Source organism: Abramis brama (genome assembly GCF_963993115.1).
Source record: "Abramis brama genome assembly, chromosome: 8".
NCBI lineage: Eukaryota > Metazoa > Chordata > Actinopteri > Cypriniformes > Leuciscidae > Abramis > Abramis brama.
Window position 1 is genome coordinate 27,364,666 of NC_139970.1, and position 20,803 is coordinate 27,385,468.

At 37.4% G+C, this 20,803-nt stretch overlaps 1 protein-coding gene across 3 annotated transcripts; it reads right to left on the reverse strand.

Annotated features, from left to right (window-relative positions):
- Positions 1–10: 10 nt before the first annotated feature.
- Positions 11–20,568, reverse strand: epc2 (enhancer of polycomb homolog 2). 3 transcript variants are annotated; one of them, XM_084122817.1, is made up of 15 exons: positions 20,143–20,537; positions 16,708–16,867; positions 16,443–16,588; positions 14,832–15,038; positions 14,069–14,217; positions 8,492–8,621; positions 8,181–8,390; positions 7,970–8,053; positions 6,901–7,040; positions 6,391–6,692; positions 3,508–3,629; positions 3,243–3,381; positions 2,722–3,001; positions 993–1,065; positions 11–473 (listed from the first exon to the last, which is right to left on the reverse strand). In XM_084122817.1, the coding sequence occupies exons 1-14, from the start codon at positions 20,293–20,295 to the stop codon at positions 1,017–1,019; spliced, it is 2,271 nt and encodes a 756-aa protein (XP_083978943.1). In that variant the 5' UTR covers positions 20,296–20,537; the 3' UTR covers positions 11–473; positions 993–1,016. The 3 variants fall into 3 exon arrangements, with proteins under 3 accessions (XP_083978943.1, XP_083978941.1, XP_083978942.1); XM_084122815.1 differs by lacking the exon at positions 993–1,065 and having other exon boundaries at positions 20,143–20,568; XM_084122816.1 differs by lacking the exon at positions 993–1,065 and having other exon boundaries at positions 2,722–2,997; positions 3,239–3,381.
- Between the last annotated feature and the right edge of the window lie 235 nt (positions 20,569–20,803).

The window sequence follows — 20,803 nt, forward strand, 5'->3', positions numbered from 1 at the left end:
AAGCATGGTATACTAGCTATGTCTGCATTTTGTGGTCACAACATTGGATTTATTTGTACGAGATACAAAAATGTAAACATTGCAAAATAAATAGTTAAAACAAGTGACGCAGGACCTATATTCATGCTCATGATCCCAACATGAACTAATGCACTTGTCTTGCTTGCATTTTCAAGTGCAAAAGCATGATGACAAAAAAATCTAGGATTCAAGTAACAGAAATGACAGACTAATGATACAAATATACTATTTTACAAGGTAGTGATAATTCCCAATTTTACAAAATGTACACTTATAATATTGACAAATTTCTCGTAATATTTTGATATGCTGCTTTTGGGTATAAGTCCGTGTAGAAGCGCACAGATCTCAGCACTGAAGTCTTTGTGTTTCTGATGGGCTATGTGACCTCCATGGCGACTGTGGTCTCTGATAATCCGTTGAGAGCCAGCCTCTCTGGTTCGTGATTCTCCCTGCAAGATCAATAAAAATATACAATTTAAAAATTTCATTTTCATCTTCATTCAAATATATAAGACACTATCGTTCAAAAGTTTTTTTTTGGAAACAATACTTCAGGGTCCGTACACATTTTTACCAATATATCACTTTTGAGGCAAATATTCATGACCTAATGTTCCATAAAAGTCTATAAACGCCTAAAAAAAGAAAAAAATGTATTTTTTCAGTGCGGTCAATCGATTAAAATCGATTATTTTCTGTAATTCGCACCAAACATTAAACTTAACCAAATGAATAGAAACAGCATAAAGACAGTAGCCTATATTTTAAATATTTGTTTAATGGCATCTTTTTTTGAAAGGCCAGTATTACAGATACTAATACTGCTACTGATGTCTCTATGATTTTTTAATTAATTATATAGGTATAATTGTAAGCTATCAATTTTAACATTTATTAGGCTTTAAAAAATGAAGTTATCATTCACATAAATCTTCACATAAACCCATTATAATAAATGTCACATTTACCTGTGCCCTTCAATATATCAGGGCTCAATTTTTTCTATTGGCCCAGTCAGACCAGTTCAGATTTTTACTTGCCCTGTCAAAATGCACAAAAAGTTATTGTTTTCATTGTTTTTGACCCATGTAACCTTGCAAACAATGCTTTAAGAGGTAGGATACATTCAAAAATTGAATAAAGTTATCAAGCACTTCAGTCTTCACTGCATAATTTATAAATTAAATCTAGATTATTCCTTTTTAAGTCAAGAACAGTGAGTGATTTTTTCTTTTTCTTTGATTATCCTTAATGACAAACAGCTGATCTGATACAAATTTCCTCAACTCTTTACGTTCATTTAAGACTGGACTAAAAACGGGCCTTTTGGCATAATTTTGTGTTTTTGTACGTTCAAGAGCTGTCTGAAGCGACTTTCTGTGCACACTGCGCGCCAGCGCTGCATTCTCTTTCGTGTCTTATAGCGCTTGAAAAGAGTAAGAGCATTTGCTTGAATAAGAGCGTGATCATATAATGTAATGCTAGCCAAAGGATGACGATAAAAAATTAATCGCATGCATTAACACGTTCATTTTGACCGCACTACTTGTTTTAGATTTTTTTTTTTTATTACAATTATCTCACCTAAATCCTAGCTGTTTGCTCACTCTATGTATTTGTGTTTTACAATGGGGTATTTTTTATTTTTTTACAACTACCACACAGCACAAGGAAGCTTGATTTCAAATTTTGAACTGACTTTACAAACAGTAAAGTAAAATAAGAACAATTATAAAACAATAGTTCCAGTACTGGATTCTGATTGGTTGAGTCACGTTCAAAGCTGCTGTAAATTACTCTACAAACATCTTTTTTGTTACTGTGAGTTTATTTTGTGAATAAAATAAATAATATAAAAAAATATATTTTTTTATGGACTAACCGTAATAAGCCCTGTGAAACAGTGGTTTATAGTGAAATTAGAACGCCCACGTCGTGCCTCACAACTTAGCTTACCCCTTAGCTTAACCCTTAGCTTAAATTACAAGCAGTAGCACAAATAAATACAATAGAATAAAGATACAAATTAAAGAGTTCCTGTCCGGAATTATTCAACTCTGTGAAGAAAGTAGGCATTTTTCATGTCGTGATTTTATTAATCTTGATTTCTCACAACTTGTGTGCTTTTCTGGGCGAGTCAGAGTGAACTGCGGCACTTATTGTCATGAATGCGCAGTCCAGGCCAGGGTATCTGCAGGGTTTTTTAAATCAAATACTACAATTACATAATCAATCCACCAGCTGAATGAAAATGCGATTACACTCTCTGACAGTAGGTGGTGCTTAAGGAAGAACAGAAATATGGCAATTCATCTGGTAAATACGGTATACAACGCAGCTGCGCTTTTTAAAAATCCAACGAGTTTGGAGGTATGATACAAACACCATAAGATAAACATTGTCATAATTCATCAGAAGTAGTTCATAAGTAATGGCTTGGCATAAATGTGTGGTTTTCATTGATTGTGAACTTCTCTGAAAGTGCGAGCCTGTAGAAAGTGCAAAAGCACCATGTTTTGATTTTGAAACATACAGCACTCATGAGCAGGTCTTTTTTATTTTTTTAATCTCTCCTTTTGTAGTCTGAAAATAATAAATAAATATAGATACTTGAATTCATTTTTCACCCTCCCCCCAAACATAAAAACAACATCAACAAAAAAAACAATTGTAAAGTGAATAAGTTCTGTTTCAGACCTGGCGATGTCGATGGCACTAGTGGGGGTGACTTTGGGTACCCGGTCCAGACTGCTAGCAACACTGGCAAGCTTTAAGGCTGAGGGTGAAGGGGCACACAGACGTGCACTGTGGTGTGTGTGTGCAGGAGACACAGCGCTCACTGTACTCAGGTGCCCGTGGCCGTGAGGCAGAGACTGAGGGACGGGCAGCTGAAGACCAGATGCACTCGTCATCCGTACTAAAGAGCCTGACTCACCACCACCTGCAGAACGGTTCAATTTGGCTTGTCTAAAACTTCCTGCAAGAGACAAAAATAACAAATAATTTAAATAATCAATCATGCTCACCTTTTTTCCTTTAATTAACCACAAATCAAAGCGATTGATATTGTCATATAAATGTCCAAAAAAAGGTCCAATAAGTTCTATAAAGCAGTTTACAGTTTTAAAATATTTGGATCAAAATTACAGGCATATATTCATATAAAGATTATTTTATATTTCAATGCCTCTGCTCAATTCCCAATGAGCTGCACATGCCTGAATTAGAAAGGACGCCATTGACACTTGCAATCTGGGGCCTGTTTTCATTGTTGGGAGTGTTGACCACAGCAGAGGCAGCAAAGTGTGCACTAGCCGAGTCCAGAGTCTTAGACATGCAGTCAGATGAGGCCGTGTTCTGTAAAAGAAATGATTTTTTTACTTCTTAAATAAAAAAATTAAATAATGACTTCGTAATTATTACAGAATAGAGTAAGAGTGAGGTTTAGCCCCATAATGCCTGGCATTGTGTGGATATACTCACGGGCAGGGGCTTGTGGGGTTCTGGTGCTGTCGAGTTCTGCTGGAGTTCTTGCTGCTGTAACTGTTTGTGCATCTGAACCAGCTGTTGCTGATGGGAGTGAAACTGCTCTTCTGTGAATCCACCTGCACATGTAAGGACATGGGTGTAAATGTGATTTTCTACAAATTTAAGAGGCTTTAAACCAGCAATTTTTATTTCCCCCACTAGGTGCCAGTAAAGGACTTTTTTTGAAAGAAATTAATACTTTTATTCATTTAGGATGCATTAAATTGACCAAATTGTAAATACGTTTATTATGTTACAGAATATTACTATTTAAAATACATGCTGTTCATTTTGACCTTTCTATTTAAAGAATCCTGAAAAGTGCATACTTTCCACAAAAAATATTAAGCAGCACAACGTTAAGCAGCATCACGTTTTCAACAGTGACAATAAGAAATGATACTTGAGCATCAAACAGGCATGTGATCAGCTAAAGACAAAGAAGGAAAACCTGACCCCCCAACCCCCCTGCACAATTATTATTAAAAAATATTATCGTACTGTAAAATCAGTATTTACTAATCATAATAATAAATTACATTACAATACAATGTTATAATAAAAGTATTAATTTTTTTATTATTGTTATCAAAAACAATAATAATTATTATTATTTTATTTTAACAACAGTAAAATTACAATACCAACATTTATGTTTGCCTTAATTTCTTTGCTTTCAAACATTAAACAACTGAGCTTTTATTTTGGTGGAAAACCTCAGGATGACCCTAACTCTTCTCCGACAATAACAGATTTATAAACGATTCTCATTATGAATTTGGGAAGATGGTTGGTGCACACTGCGTTCACTACTGCAAATTATAAGCGATTATAAGAACAGCACTCACAAAACAGCATTTACTGAGAATCGAAACTGAAAATGAACACAGTGCTGTGCTTTGGCTTTACTCTGAATTATGCACAGTCGGAAAATACAGAAATCTGTATAAATACAGAAGAAGAAAAATCACATCCCTGATTAAATCAGCATATTTCAGCTTTTCCATAACATTTTTAAATTTACATTTTAAAACATTAAAATAGAAGTTATTTTAAACTGTAATAAATAAATGCAGCCTTGGTGAGCATAAGAGACTTTTCAAAAGCATTAATAAATATTACAGACCCCAAACATTTAAACGGTAATGTTGTACATGTGCAATACTAATACCACTGGCACTCAGCCCTTCAACAGAGGGTTTTCACCTACATCACGATTTGGTCAGTTACCCGGATGCGCGGCCATATTGGAGGTACTCGGATGTAAACAATGGCATGGATTGTACTGTTTATGTACTACTGAACACATTGTTACACTAATTTATGATGTCTAAACCACGGAAAAAACACATGGAAGCTGCGAAATCATATAGAGAAGGACTTAGTAAGCAGGAAAGAGCTCAAAATTTTGACAAACTTAAGGTAATATGTGGTAAGATCTGAACGAGCTAGCTTCTCTAGTCCTTACTGCAATTCTTCCTTCTATTTCTTATCCTGACATTGGCTCAGATTGTCAGTCCAAAAAAAAAAAAAAAAGCACATGAAATCCGTTTATACGTGGTTTAAAATCCTATTCAAATCACATATCAGGAAATCCACTTCAGTCTGAACGCTCTTTCGCGTGGTTTAACGTTATGTGACTTTCTCACGCCACGTAAAATGTAAACATCAGACGTTGTTATAGGGAACATGCTGAAAGTCACTGCCGAAACAAGGCTGTGTTGTTGCAAAGTGCCGGACGAGCAGAAAATTATTATTTTTGAAAAGTATTTTGAAATATTTTTGATGTGGATAAAGAGTTGTGCAAACCAGCCTCCTACAGTTCTGCAGCAGGCTCAAGACGCAGTAGTCCAACGCGGCGGCTACACATTTCCATGTTGTAAAATTTAAATAAGAAAACATTTCTATTGCAAATGCAAACCCCTCCATCAACACAACATCATTGCCGTATTGTCAAAGAGCTGCGTGGACACACAAATCGGATCTGAACAGTTGCGATACAGCGTGGACATCATTTTAGATCATATTCCAATCGGATACAAAGATAATCGGATTTGGACTGACAGTGTGAATGTAGCCATAGTGAACTACTTTACGTCAACATTTTAGCCATAGTCAATGCTTCATTTACACATGTGGCTGATGCTGTGCCTCTCTCAACCACAAACGCCATCTTTCATCAGTTTGTTGCACTCTTCTCTTTAACTTTCGGCAGTCTATAGAACTAGAAATGTTTTTTTCTTGGTGCGACCGATTAGTACAGACCAAAACTCGACAATTTTTCAGAAGCAATAATCAGCCAAATTTGCGAGTCCGTTCAGTTCAGTGGCATTGTTTACGTTCAGTGCCTCCAAAATGGCCGACTTCCGGATTGATGACGTGTCGTGAAAACCCTCTACAGACACACAATGTTGCTTTAATGTGCACAATGTTGCTTTTGCTTTAATGACACAGTGCTTCAAGCACAGCTCACCTCAAGTAAACAATTGAATGTGTGTGCCTAAATGATGCCAGTTCAAGTTTATAAAAGAAATGTAGCTGAATTATGAGCAGCAAAAAAATCTCAGCATTTGGACTGCAGTCTGCTAATAGACAACCACTGAGAGCCGTTGAACTCTCTGCTGAGTTTTATGCATAGAATGCTATTTTGTATCAGACAGTGCAGCAATTTCATCAAAATCAATCGGCAGGCCACATGAAAAATGATTGACAGGCTGAATTTGTTGAAAAACCCAAGAGTAAACGGATAGATAGAAAGGCACAATGGAGAACGCTTATACGGGTGAACGAAATTCAGTGGATTGACCTTCTGAATCCTGTTCAGCTCAGACGCCTCACCTGACACACTGTTAGAGAGAGGCGTCCCTCCTCCTTTTTCCACCTGCGGAGTCCCTTTCTTGTCCTCACTCCTTGAGTTGTCCTGTAGCGGCCGAGGGCGGAAAAACTTCCACCTGCAGGCCTGGATGTCATTCAGGAGCTGAGTCAGTGAGCAATCAGGAGCTGATTTGGAGATGTGAGAGTTTGTGTTTGTGTGGACGGGGAGGTCAGGCACACTAGAGCCAGTGGAGGGATAAAACATGTCAGGGTCCAGGTGCCTGAGGGCACGGTCCAGTTCCGACGAGGCACGATCCAAAACAACCCTGAAGGAAAACAACAGAGTGCTTTAGGATATCTGGTACAATCTGTGACCTTCAGCGCTGATCATTAGGGAGTAGCCTCATCAACTTTTCTACTTTAATCTGAAGTAACAAAGAGCAGGGTCATAAATTCAAACCACACATCATCTATACTTGAGTACAATAAACGATAAGATAAAAGGGGAAATGGGTATTGTAAATAGTGACACACCTGCCACCTCTGCCCACCCTCCTGTGTGCCACTGCAATACAGCGTTTCGGCACAGAGAGGGCGGTGAGACAGTTCCTCTGCCACAGCCGGTCCTGATCCGCCTGCTGCCAGTGAGGAGAGCAGCTCTGATCCACCAGTGGCTGAGGACACACAAAACTTTTAACAATGGCAAAGGAAATTACCAATGCACCACAGAGCTAAATAATATGGTGCTCTGTCACTAATAAAGCAAGTATATCATACTCTATGGGCAGGAGGGTTTAGTCACAATACTCAGTTTTGGCCATGCACTTTAATTTACATGCTAAGACAAAAAAAACAAAAAAAACACTGCCAGTGCCGGCACCTTCACACCCTCTCCGTGTAAGAGAGAGTTCAGTTGTAAGGCTAATTTCTGAAAATTAACCTGAAATGTAAACCTACTGGTTGAGTAAGTTAAAAACAATCATCTGATGCAATTACCATTCCATTGAGAACAGCTATGAATGTTAATTCGAAAATGAATTAACATTCATAACTGTTCTCAAAGGTCCTCAAGCAGCATTTTATTATGCTTACAAGTATTTAGAATAACAACATGCACTTATATAAATACAATTATTATAAATAATGTAGAAAAAATAGTGTGTTTATTTTAAATGTTTAATACAAGAAATTATCTACTTGACAACAACAGCTGGTTGAAATGATGGTAGAAAAAAGCCAGTGGTTCTCAATCAGGGGGTCCAGGGCCCACTACAGGGCCTCGGCAAAGACAAAACAAGCCTTACAATACGGTTAAAAACCAAAACCAAAACCCAAAACATGTTGACAAATTTTATTATTTCAGTTACTTTTTTCATTTATAAAAACTACTGTAGGAGAGTCCATGGATTCAAAAAATGTTTTGTAAGCAAAACAACAACTAGGGGGCCTTCAAATATTTTTGTGGTCAATGGGCCCCTTGAACTCAAAATGGTTGAGAATCACTGCTTTAAGCCATTTTAGTGCAGCTTAAATATCAATATATAATTATTCAGCTATATTGCCCAGCTCTTCAGCCAGCACTGATGTTCAGTGGGAAACTCACCGAGAGGTAACTGCAGCCAGCTTTCCTTCTAAAGGCGAAGTTTCCATCAGGATCGTTCTCTTCATCCGGCTCTGATACTGGAGACTTCAGAAGAGAAAATAAGGAGAAATATATATACTATTATATCTTCTGACAAAAAAATATTTTAACGTCTTTTAAGTAAAACCTCTAAATATGAGCATGTGTAACGAAACACTGATTGTATACTGACCAGTGGGTAATCCTCCTCTCCAGAGCTGTGGAAGTCGTACTGTTTAATGTCTGCCTTGATGATGGTTTGCTGTCGCTCTGGCCGACCAGGCTGCCGAAATGTATCAAGTTTGGGCCTCTTGTTGTACTTCTTATGAGAACGCACAAAGTCAAAGTGAGGCTCAGGCTTGATTGTGAAGGGGTGGAGGTGTTTGGACCCAGATTTGTGTGACTGAAGGAAAGAGACAGAAGAAATGGTTTTATAATTATCACTGAGCACATTCAAGACATTTCTCGCACGCAGATATTTTCCCTCCTACTGTTGGCCTTTACCTTAATTTTGCTCTCTGCCTTGTGCCGACTGCTCATGGGTAAGGATGTGGGTGCAGGGTAACTGGTTTTCTCTGCCAGAGGTACAGTGACTTCATTCAGAACCTCTCCTGAGAAGTCTCCAATTTGATATCTAATATACACAAAACAAGGAGAAACAATATGTAAAAACTAGGGATGCACCGCCGGTACTGCGCTCATGCACTTGTACACATAAAAATGCTCCGATACCAACAACTGATATCACGCAGCGTGTACATTGTGTCCAGACAAAGAATCACAGACAACAGAGAGTATAATGGGGATAAAAGAGAAGGCTGTCTATTAGGGCTGCACAATATATTGAAAAATTATCGTTATCGCGATAATAGTATATGCGATATTCATATCGCAGAGAGGTGCGTTAAATGGCATTTATTTTATGTGCCAAGCACTTGTGTGATGCATGCATGCATGGGTTGTTTATCCAAATTCGACCAATCAAATGGGGCCTTACTATCTTTATACCCGCCTCCACAGTAGGTGCTATTATGCTATTGGCTAGATCAGGCCCAAAGGGGAACCTAGTGGCTCAGAACCTATGTTCAGAGCAGAGAGTGGAAAATAAAAACTAATGGCGGGAGTAGAGACAAGCGAGGAAAATGAACACAGCGAAGAACCTGTGCCTAAAAAGAACTGTACGTCTGAAATATGGCAATATGGCTTCAATAGAGAAGATGTGTCATAAATGCAGCCAGATACTGTGTAAGGGGCCGTTCACATATCGCGTCTAAAAACGCATGGAAAGCGCGGCCGCGCCGCTATCTCCTTCTTTCCACAAGCGCTTGCGTCTGTCGGTGCTATGCAACCATGACCTGCGTGAGCTTGCGGAATTCTGAAAAGTTGAGATGTTCTCATCTCGTCGCGGCATAGGCGGGCCTGGAAAAATGTGCTTCCTGCATTTGAAATAACAAATTTGCACGCACAAAAAACGCGATATGTGAACATAAATGACGGTGTCACTAAATCTAACAAAACTGCTAACAAAATGCCAAGTAACAATAACAAAGTCTCAGAGACAACCATTAATCAAAGTGTTGCATGTGTAACGTTAACTCCTTATGAAAAAAACTGAGATATTCTTCTGAAGATCAGAAGAATAACTATTAGCCTACCTGTTTATTTTAGTATGATCATTACATATATAAATTATAAAAAAAACATAAAATGGCATTTCTCTATGGAAATGTTATATCGCAAGAAATATCATTATCGCAATCCTCAACAACAATATCGCATATTGCATATTTTCCCAGTATCGTGCAGCCCTACTGTCTATGAAGTAAATGTATCTAATTAGTGAAATATTAAACAAAATATAGTAGGGCTGGGAGAAAAAAAATCTGTGTTGGCGCTGCCACTGACCCAGAGAGAGTAGTCATGAAACAGCAGTCTTTTCAACCTCATAGTATCATTGTTTCTGTGATACAATAGTTCAACTTATCATAGAAGTACTGGGATTAAAGTTTTAAGCTCAAATATAAACACTGATGTCTACGATGGCGATCAAAATAGAGTAAATCAGCTGTTGATAGAAACTTGGCGCTTAAAATAACACATTTATCGATTACATTGTTTCTTAAAAAATGACAAGTGACTTAAATGTATTTGTTATTGAATAATTTATTCAAGAGAATGTAGTATGATGCTTCTGAAATAAAAGTCAGATGATGACATGAATTGTTATTGTAAATATGACTCATCTTATGCATCATGTACAGTCTGTATAAATGTATGATTTAACTTTTCCCCATGGTCTAGTGTTAAAAAAATAAATAAAAATGACAAATAAATACACCAATAACTATTTCCTTTTTATTTCCGAAATTTGCAATATTGAACCGCAATACTTGTAGAATCCAATTCGTAAAAAAAAATAAAAAAAATATCGCAATATCGGCACCCAAGTATTGTGATAGTATCGAGTCGGGAGACAGATACAACGTCCCAGCCCTAAAATATAGTAAGCCTATAAGTGAAAAACACACAGTGCATTGAATATGTAGCGGCACAGACACGCGATCGTGTCGAGTGCATCCCTTTTCCACAGACATCAGTGGAAAGTTTGTAGTTCGGTCGGATATGTAAATAGCAAAGAAAGTAAAGTGAGGCATGCATTACTAACGTTAACTGAAGGAAGAGAGAGAGAAAGATTTGTTGCATGATCTTGATTGCGGATGGTTCACTCAGCACACATGCATCATTTGGATTAAAACTAAATCGTATACGTAAGCAAAACATGAACTGTTACGTGATTTATGTACGTACATTATTACAGGACGTTTGCAGGTGAAGAAGTTTCATAAATGCAAACATCCGAAGCACGCGCCCTGAAAGCTGCCTCAGACAGCGCGCAAATTGAATTGAATTCTCTTTCACGTCTTGCGTTTGGTGAGTATCCTAGTAAACATACCGGTAGTCAGTTATATCTTCATGAACGTAAACAAAGAAAACGAATGTACAGTAGGGCAGGCTATATTGGATCATAATAGGGCATATAATAGGGCAGGCTATATTGGTGCATTTGTTCTAAAGGGACAGCAGCCTAATAAATCTGCTGCTGTGTTTTTTTTTACTGTTAATCAAACTACAAAAGACAAAGAAATCCCTCACTGCTATTGACAATTACTTTTGTAACCTTATAAAGATTCATCATTCATTTAATTTATACAGTGATGAATATGCAGTATTATTTCACATTTGATTATTTTATTCAAATTATGTACCTGAAAACTACTGTTAGACCTACCTGGAAGAAAAAAAACAGCTGTTTATTTAATTTGTAGCCTTTCTTTGTTCTATTGTATTTATTTGTGCTATTTGTAATTAGATTTTTTGTTCTTATTTCATTGCTGACTGCTTGCTTCTCTTTAATAATGTTTTGAATTTACATTAATTAGGCTAGTAGTTTTTGCTGTATCAAAATTATAATAGAGAATTGTGATATTTCACTGGCATCTACACATTTGAACCTCTGACCCAATCCTTAGCACTGAAGCAGCTTTAAAGGACAAATCCAGTGAAAAATGAACCTAGGGGTAATTAACACATGGTTACCGAGTCGATCGTTCCCTGCGATGCGTTTTCATGAAAATCGAATGTATAGAGTTTTATCTTTAAAAACAGATTAGCTCATAACACTAGTATATGGGGCACAGAGTAAGTAAAAGTAAATCGCTAGTTAATACCACTAACAAGGCTCAAAATAGCCTCACACTAACACGGTAGCATAATGAGGGTCCCTACATGCAAACCGAAGCATTGAGAACTTTGTAAGTGTACAGACAGTTTAATAAGAAGATACTTTATAAAGACAGTACATTACGCATTTACAGACAGGCGTCATCTTGGAAAACAGTCTCGACTAATCGAGTCACGAACGCCGTGCTAAGTGAACTGGTCGATAGGAATTACGCATAGTGAAATCTAACGTAGCACGGCGTTTGCGACTCGATTAGTCGAGACTGTTTTCCAAGATGACGCCTGTCTGTAAACGCGTAATGTACTGTCTTTATAAAGTATCTTCTTATTAAACTGTCTGTATCTATCTAGTAACTATCTCTATTTTGAGCCTTGTTAGTGGTATTAACTAGCGATTTACTTTTACTTACTCTGTGCCCCATATACTAGTGTTATGAGCTAATCTGTTTTTAAAGATAAAACTCTATACATTCGATTTTCATGAAAACGCATCGCAGGGAACGATCGACTCGGTAACCATGTGTTAATTACCCCTAGGTTCATTTTTCACTGGATTTGTCCTTTAAATATGTGCTGTGCAATTAAATGATAGATAAAATATGATAGAGCAATAGAATGAACAGTGAAAGTAACAGAAGCTCATACAATACATTTTAACATGCTTAAGCATGAAAACAACTGAAGGAAATATTTACTAAACAAATTAAGCCAACTAATATGATTCATATTCTTTTAGTTTCTCTACCCAATATATAGAAAAAAATTAAATGCAGTGAAAATACAGGTATCGGTTTTGGCAAGTACCAAAAATGAAAGTATCGGTATCGGACTCGTTCTGGAAAAAGTGGCATCGGTGCGAGAGAGATGAGTCACTTTACATACAACAACCATTCTAGCTGTTAAGTAGTGTTTGAAAGCAGGCGTATATCAGTGGATATGTCTATCAGCGGATATATTAAAGTCCCACTCCGATCATATTTTGAGCTATTTTTAAACATTCTCAGTGGTCTTTAAATGATGATTATGCCGTTTTTAGCCAAAATCACAAAACCTGTGCCGTTTTCTGGGACTTTGCTTCAGCAGAGCGGCAGTAGCTCATTAGCAATTCGCCTCTGCGTTGTGGGGGGAGCCGTTGGCACGGAGACGACCTTCCCCCTCGTTCACACCGCCGCCGACTTGAGCTTCCGAGAAAACGGAGGAGAAGCTGATCATCGCCGTTGCTGGGTTTCCTATCATTATCGGATTAATTGCAGTTTAACCATCAGAGTGAAAGTTTATCATTTGCATGTGTTTTTAAGTCCTGCCAGTTTAACAGGGCGCGCTTGACAGGGCATATAAGAACACAGAGAGATAGCAGAGAGAGAGAGAGAGAGAGAGAGAGCCTCGGCCGCGCGCGCGCACTCACTATTAATAATAATAAATAATAATGTGACCAAAACGGTTATACAAATGCTGTCATTATAAAAGGTTTCTAGTGTCAATGTATTGCTTGTTTATTTTGTTTACTTTTCATGGTGTGACACTTCTCTTCTCCCATGATCGAACAAAGAATGCTGCTACGTCAGAGCGGCCAAAGCGTCAACAAGCTTCCTCGTACTTTTTGACAAGCGTCCTTGACAGGGCGGCCAGAGCTTCTTTGCCGCTCAAGTCGGCGGCGGTGTGAACGTACAGTTAGCATTGCAACCCGCTACCGCACATAGGTGTTGATTCGCCATCGTCTTCTCTACTCCTCAGAACCTGAGCCGCGGGGGCGGAGGGGAGTATGAGCTTGTGGCACCGCCCAGTGGAGTTACTACGTCACAACTCCAGTCTATTTTAGCTGGCATTTTAGCGTCTGCTACTGATTCACAGCCATTTGAATGCAGAAATACTCAGAAATACAACTTTGAACTTATTTTTCTCAAGATATGTCCTCTAACATCAGAAAAATGCCACAAGAACATGTTAACACCTAGAAAAACATGATTTTCATCGGAGTGGGTCTTTAAGGATCCACTGATAGACACCTGCTTTCAAATGCTCCTGTGTGTATCTGTGTAAGCGCTCAGTGAAGACATGTTTTTGAAGCGTTGATCATTGTAGCCAATCACAGACATATATGTTGAGCGTGTGAACACAATGGCCAATCAGAAGCGTTTAAGAATCGTTCAACAGCGCTCAAAAAGCTAGAGGGAAATGCTGGTATCATAACATTTTAAAAAGTTCAGTACCGTCATGGTACCGAAGTCGGTAGTTTTGACAACACTACTGTTAAGTTACACATAACAGTTTATTTCTATAAGTATGCAACAACAGACATTGTCTCAAAACAGCTGTATTAAAAGAGCAATGTTGACAAACCTTTTTTCAAACACCTCCAGTGTCAGATGCAGCAGCTCTCGTTTGCTCTTTTCTCTCTTCTTGATCATCTCCAGGATGCTCATGGTTCGGCTGAACTCTCTCCTCAGCTTCAGCATCTTTTCATAAGACGCTTCGTCATTCTTGCGATTCTACAGAGACAGCATAACAGAGAGACGGATGGTTCCGGTAGGTGTTCACACTTCTATTGAGGGGAAAATGTGATCTTTATTAGGGACGTGTGAGTGTGTGTTCATTTATATGTATATATATATATATATATGTATATACATACATAGCGTTGTAAGCTACCTGACAGCTTCAGTGATCATAATGGTAGCGATCTTTGCTCATTTTCTGTATATAATATATATTTTCCATGCTGCTAACTACATATTGCAAAGTTTCTGGATTAACAAACGTATTTAACTACCTGATTGAATCTGAAAGTGATAACCATAGCATTGGATGGAACAAAACAATCTGAAGCTGTATGTCAAATGATCTATACATGAAGTCTTGGAAAATGAATTCATGAATAAAGAGGATGAGCTAATATAACAAACTGTTTCTATGCATTTATTTTGGATTTATTGTCAGTACTGGGGTTGCCGTTCACAGGTAGGGTACTCTGTACTATGTGTGGACCATGTTTGTCTGCGTAAGTTTGATGCACAAATGTATAAGGTAAAAACCAGTCCTGTCTGAATGCCCTCTAATAATGCTGTTTGAGGCATCCATGACAAAACACAGAGTACGTGCATACCTTCCTAGTCTGCATCTTCTCTGTGCGACGCCTGAAGGCCACGTAAGCATCATTGTTGGTGGAGCCATCCCTCTTCTCCTGCTTGATTTGCGGGATGAGCGACGGGCCCCGGCAGTTCTTCCTCTTCCTCACCCAGTAGTCATACACTGACTTTAAAAGGTAGTCATCTTCATTTAGCAGCAGCTTGGCCTCCTGAAGAGTGACCAACTACAAAATTATTGAGAGAGAGAAAGAGACAGGAATGCGTGTGAATAAAAATCAAATTTATTAAGAGGTATATTTTAGATCAGTTTTCAACTTGTGGATCACAACTCAAAAATAGGTCTCCGATAGTGTGTGTGTGGGGGGGACAATGCTAAATCCAATTAAAATATAACTATGTAATTGTGCAAATTTAGAATAAAAAAAATGGAGGAGAACATTTTAAATTTTATTTTATGAATGTGTCAAATCAAAAGTTATGGTATTCTGAGACAAGCAATTTGTCCCTTGGTAAAATCGAGCTAGATCATACAGATGGCCTGACACATCCTCAATCTTGAAAATCATGAACAAAACAACACAGGTTAAAAAAAAAATACAACTAGGACATGACTTACTAGGTTTTAATTGCAATGATAAAATGATTTGTCAACTGTAAAGTGTTTGTGTGATGAATCAGTGTTTCCGCTACATTAAGGTTCTCAGTGAGGTCCGATATTGTGCATACTATTGTGTTGTTGTTAAGCCCCACTAAAGGCATAACAAACATTGTAAAGCACCATAAAGTTTTCGTGCACTATATTCACTTCGATAGCATAATGTGAGGTAAAAATGAATATTTAAGTCGTTAAGTTAAAGTTAATGGGATAAAGGTCTATGGTTTGCATAAAATTACTTTATCTTGCTGGAGTTCATTGCGCTTTCTAAATCATATTCCTTTCTCCCGGGTGTCTGTTAGAAAAAAAATCCTAGAGGAAACACTGTGAATTATTGCCTAATTGGAGCATTGATCGTATTGTTGGGCAATAACAAGATTTTTAGTTATAAGATTTTTTTTTTTTTTAAGAAATTAATTATTTTATTCAAGCAAGGACACATTCAATTGATGGGGGAAAAAACAGTAAAGAAATTTATGTTACCAAAAAGTTCTGTTTTAAATAAATGCTGTTCTTTAAAAATTTCTATTGATCAAAATATCCTGAAAAAGTTCATCACAGTTTCCAATAAAATGTTAGATAGCACAGCTTATTGTTGATAATAATAATAAATGTTTCTTGAGCAGCAAATAAGGATATTAGAATGATTTCTGAAGAATCATGTGACACTGAAGACTAGAGTAATGGCTACTGAAAATTGAGCTTTGATTTCACAAAATAAATTAATTTTTAAAATGTAGTAAAATAGAAAACATTTATTTTAAACTGTAATAGTATATTTTACAATTTTACCGTTTTTTTATTGTATTTTGACATTTTTGTTACTTTCATACAATTCTGGTACCATGTTGGGTCGCCACTTGATATCTCATGTAAGAACTGAATCCTGAAGCAAAACCAGCTGAGAAGCACTGAATTATAAGAAGGTATATAAGGTACATATACTTATAAGGTATAATGCATTTGTTATTACCTGGTTGGTGCTGGCTTTCTCTAACCGGTCCATCATGGTCTCAAACTGCACAGGTCTGAGCTCCATCTTGCGGTTGAGTCTGTTCAGTAAAGTCTCGTCCTCTGAGTCCATATCATAGTCAGGCAGCTCGTTATCCAGACCCAGAGCTGGTGCGGAGTATAAGGGGTAAAGGTCAGATTGAGGTCATATTCAAATTACATTTTATGTGTATGTTTAAACCAAGAAATTGAAGTATCCAGTGGGGCTTGAGGTAGACGTCACTCACGCTGGATGTGGATGAGCTGTTTGGGGATGCGGAACTCTCCTTTGTAAAGGCGGTCGTAATAGGTGATGTTACTCTCTGCCTCTGGCACAGGGATGACCATGCTCTCCTTCTTCTCCCTGAACACCTGCTGGGCAGAGATGGCCCTCTGGAGATGGTGCTCCTGAAACACCATGAGAGAGAGTGTGAGTAATGCTAATTCTGCACTGACAGAGTTGGTCAACTCAAATATGTGAACAGGTTACAACAAATACGCCAGAACAGTAAAGATTTTGCCACCTCATATATAGCACATAATATTTCCATTAGCAAGTTAGTTAAGCTGAAACTGATGTAGCTGGACTAAGCAAAAAGAAAAAGTTTAACAACTCACACAGAGGAGGAAATAAGAATTGGGCAAGTACTAATTGTAATGCAGCTGAGAACAGCAACGTGATGAAAACTGCAATGTTTTACACAGCTCGCAAGCATACAAATGAACTCTAAATTGTTCTGATTACTTTTGGATTCAAGACTGATCAATGGGTGAGCAGTTCATTATCAGGTAGGTCAGGAGTGCAAATGCAATCTGTGGCACACAAAAGCAGCACATAACTTGTTTTTTAACTAGGGTTGGGAATTGAGAATAGATTCCAATTCTGGAATTGGATACTTGTAATAAAGTTAAAATTTTAATTCCGCATATCGATTCCAGTGTGTAAATTTAATTTAATCTGTGCCGTTTTCTGTTGATGTGCAGCATGAACAAAACTTTACTAAACATTTGTGGAGAGAGCGTCCGCCATCCAATAATCACAATGCCTCAACTCTAAATTCTGTTTATTTTATTACGAGATTCAAACAATAAATGTTGCTTTGGCGCTCTTTAATGCGGCGTGATGGATCACTGTAGTGTAGTTCAAACGGCAACACGGATCAAGCGGCGCGTGAACCGATCATCTCATCTCCTCTTTACTGCATCACGAAATAAACATGGGTGAACATCAGAAGGTATGTCGAAAGATAGGCTACATTACAACTTCTCATGAATCCGGTCTCATGTAATCGCTCAATCAGTGTTTCAACCAGGGAAAGACATCAATAAAACAGCTTGTAAGCTATAAAATCCCTTAATGTTACATTTACCTCAAGAAAGCTATTCAATGTCCATAAACTCATTAGTTAGCTAGAAAAAAAAATAATAGAGAAGAGCATTTTGTTAAATAAATGCACTGTATTATATATTCATTATATTTTTACTTAACCTGTTAGAGATGTCTTCATCATTTAATGTATGTTTGAATGAATATGACAAGAAAACAAGTTATTACAGTTTATAGCTAGTCGTTTAAATGTTTATTTTTCACCAACAATCTAGTAGAAACAATTCTGTTATTAAAAAGTTGATATAAACACTGCCTTATGCGCAATTCAAATGTTTGTACAACTCAGTTTGAGCTATTTGAGTGTTGATTATTAAAAAAAAGTATGAATTATTATATGATTATTCATTTATTTGATGAATCTCTTCGGCAAGCCAACGAGGAAACTGCCGAAAATAAAACACAAAAGTCGCAGACGCTCATAACAAAAATGATCTTCATTAAAAGTAGTGAGACTAAATGTCTACCAGTGCTGATGCAGCTCTATCTGTCTTATTGCGATCTTTGATCTTGAAATTAGCTGATGATAAATAAAATGCAGCTCATTTCTGTTGCTTTCGCTGACGTGAAAATTTGCATATAGCACGGAAATTGAAGATCGGATTTATATCCGTTTTGCGGAGACACATTTAAGTGGGCAAGTGTAAATGGAACCGTTTTAACAAATCAGATAGTTATCCGATCTGTAAAAACACATGAAATGACCAGGTGTAAACAGACACCTGTATATTGGATCCTGCATGAGGTCTTAAAGCAGCCTAATAAACCTGCAGCTGTGTGGCATTAATGTTAATCAAAGAACAAAAGAAAAACTTTTGTAACTTTAATAAGCATCAATCTATATTTTACTTATAAAAAGAAAACTATGCAGTGTTATTTTACATTTGATTACAATTTCTGTACCTGAACTTTGCATATATTTGTGCTATGGCTAATTTGTTTATTTGTTCTTATTTTTATACCGTTTACTTGTCTTTAATAATGTTTGAAATTTATATTAGTTAGTCCAGTTGTTTTTTCTGTGGTATTTTTGTGAAAACATTAGTGTTCTTTAGGCTGCTGATTTTTGTTCATGAAAAGACACAGAATAAATATGTTTGATTTAATAGTTTGACTAAATGTTTTTATCTTACAGGAATTAAAACTGGGAATAGAAAAGAATCTGAATAGTTCACAATACCAACCTGTTTTTAACAAGTACTTGCTCTCCGTACTGTACATCTGTCCATAATAACACTGAGCTTGCTGATCACAATGGCAGCATGACAGTTCATACTTCTATTTTAATAAAGTTAACTTCACTTACAAATCAAATGAATCAAACTGAATGAATCAATGAATGCTTGATGATCTGTCACACAACAGTGGTGTAGCCAAATACTAAAACAATAAATATGAATTATTTAGTTTACAAAAATATAATTAAAAAATATAAAACTAAACTGCTTATTTCCTTAAGTACATTTTTAACTAATAATAATAATAATAATAATATAAAATGTAGATATGTAGTACATATCTAATGTCGGTACATAGTACATATCTAATGTATTTAGAACATATCTAATGTACTGTATGTTTAAATAATATATTTTTATAATAATAACAACAATAATGAAATAAGAAAATAAATAATACCAATTATTATTATTAAGAATTATTATTATTAGTTTTTTTTTTTTTTTTTTTTCATTGGGTAGTGGTTTGAACATAACAAATATTGTGGTGTCATGATGGCAACATCATGAACATGGTACCCTGAAAAATACAATGGTACTAAATTATTCCCATATTAATATACCACTGTATATGATATTCACATGTGAAGAATAAAACATGCCATAATGGTGGATTGCACTGTGTGTCCGCAGTTCTGCGTATGCTTGAACTGATGACTAAGGCCCGCAGATGCAGAAATTAAACATCAGGACCACTGAAGAATCAAACACAGATTCAGGCTTCAGAGGCACGCCGTTAAGCTCATGTATTCCTGTCGTAACATACGTCAATCTCGAACGCATTTGCGCAAAAAGGCTGACGTCAATGCGCATTGACCACTAGCAAATCTCTCACGTAAATAACCTTGTTCACGCCACTAGTGTAAAACATTTCCCACGACTACGCAACTGTCGTGCACTGTATACGTAACCTAGAGCCTCCGAACGCTGCTTACAGATCCCCATTCGCAGAGAATGGACTTGCGCAGTAAAACGTGCGTAAACGATACGTGAATACCAACACCCTGCTATGCACCTGAACCTCATGAAAAATGATGAATTTAAAATCATTTACATACCGACTCCTCTTCCTTTTCCATCCCGGTTGGCATTTGTGGGACCGCTCGGTTGATGGAGACGCAGTCGGTGAGGTCCGGGAGGTCTTTATTGCGGTAGATCGGCAGCGGTTTGGCGGCGTCTAGCGCTCGTGCGCGGAACGAGAGTTTACTCATTGTTTTCAGCGATCACAAACACACTAAACACGGATCATTCGGTACAAGTACACACACGAGCCGACGGTTCTCTCCGCGGCCGCACTCACTGACGTCCCTCCGATCGAAATCCGGCGGTTAAGGGCATCTCTGAGCGAGTTATGGTGTTTTTTCACGGGCTTTTTTTTCTAGGCTGGTGTGAAAACATGGCGGACATGATCCCGACAGCCCGCGCGACACTGCCAAAGAGCGTGAGCGGGAGCGCGCGTGTGCCGCTGCGCGCGCACCTCATACAACATGCGTGCACACGATATTACGACACACGGGCACGAGGGAACACATACATGCATCGGAGAGCTGTCACATGCATTAGACCGTCCATTACAAATGTATATTGATGATAATAACGTCTTCAAACGTGCCACGAAGACAAAGATGGCCTAAAATCAAGAATGTAAACAAATATTAAAGGTTCTGGGCTATAGAATTTTTTTTTGACAGGGTCACCTATCCTCCTGGCTGGGGGATG

What these genes read in the sequence shown, in the direction of transcription:
- epc2 (XM_084122815.1), bottom strand. Translation starts at nt 20,295, where the DNA reads ATGAGTAAACTCTCGTTCCGCGCACGAGCGCTAGACGCCGCCAAACCG. An exon ending in AGAAAGCCAGCACCAACCAG is followed by an intron (nt 15,039 to 16,442) that starts GTAATAACAAAT and finishes ATAATTTTGTAG; the next exon opens with TTGGTCACTCTTCAGGAGGC. An exon ending in GAGAGGAGGATTACCCACTG is followed by an intron (nt 8,054 to 8,180) that starts GTCAGTATACAA and finishes TCTCTTCTGAAG; the next exon opens with TCTCCAGTATCAGAGCCGGA.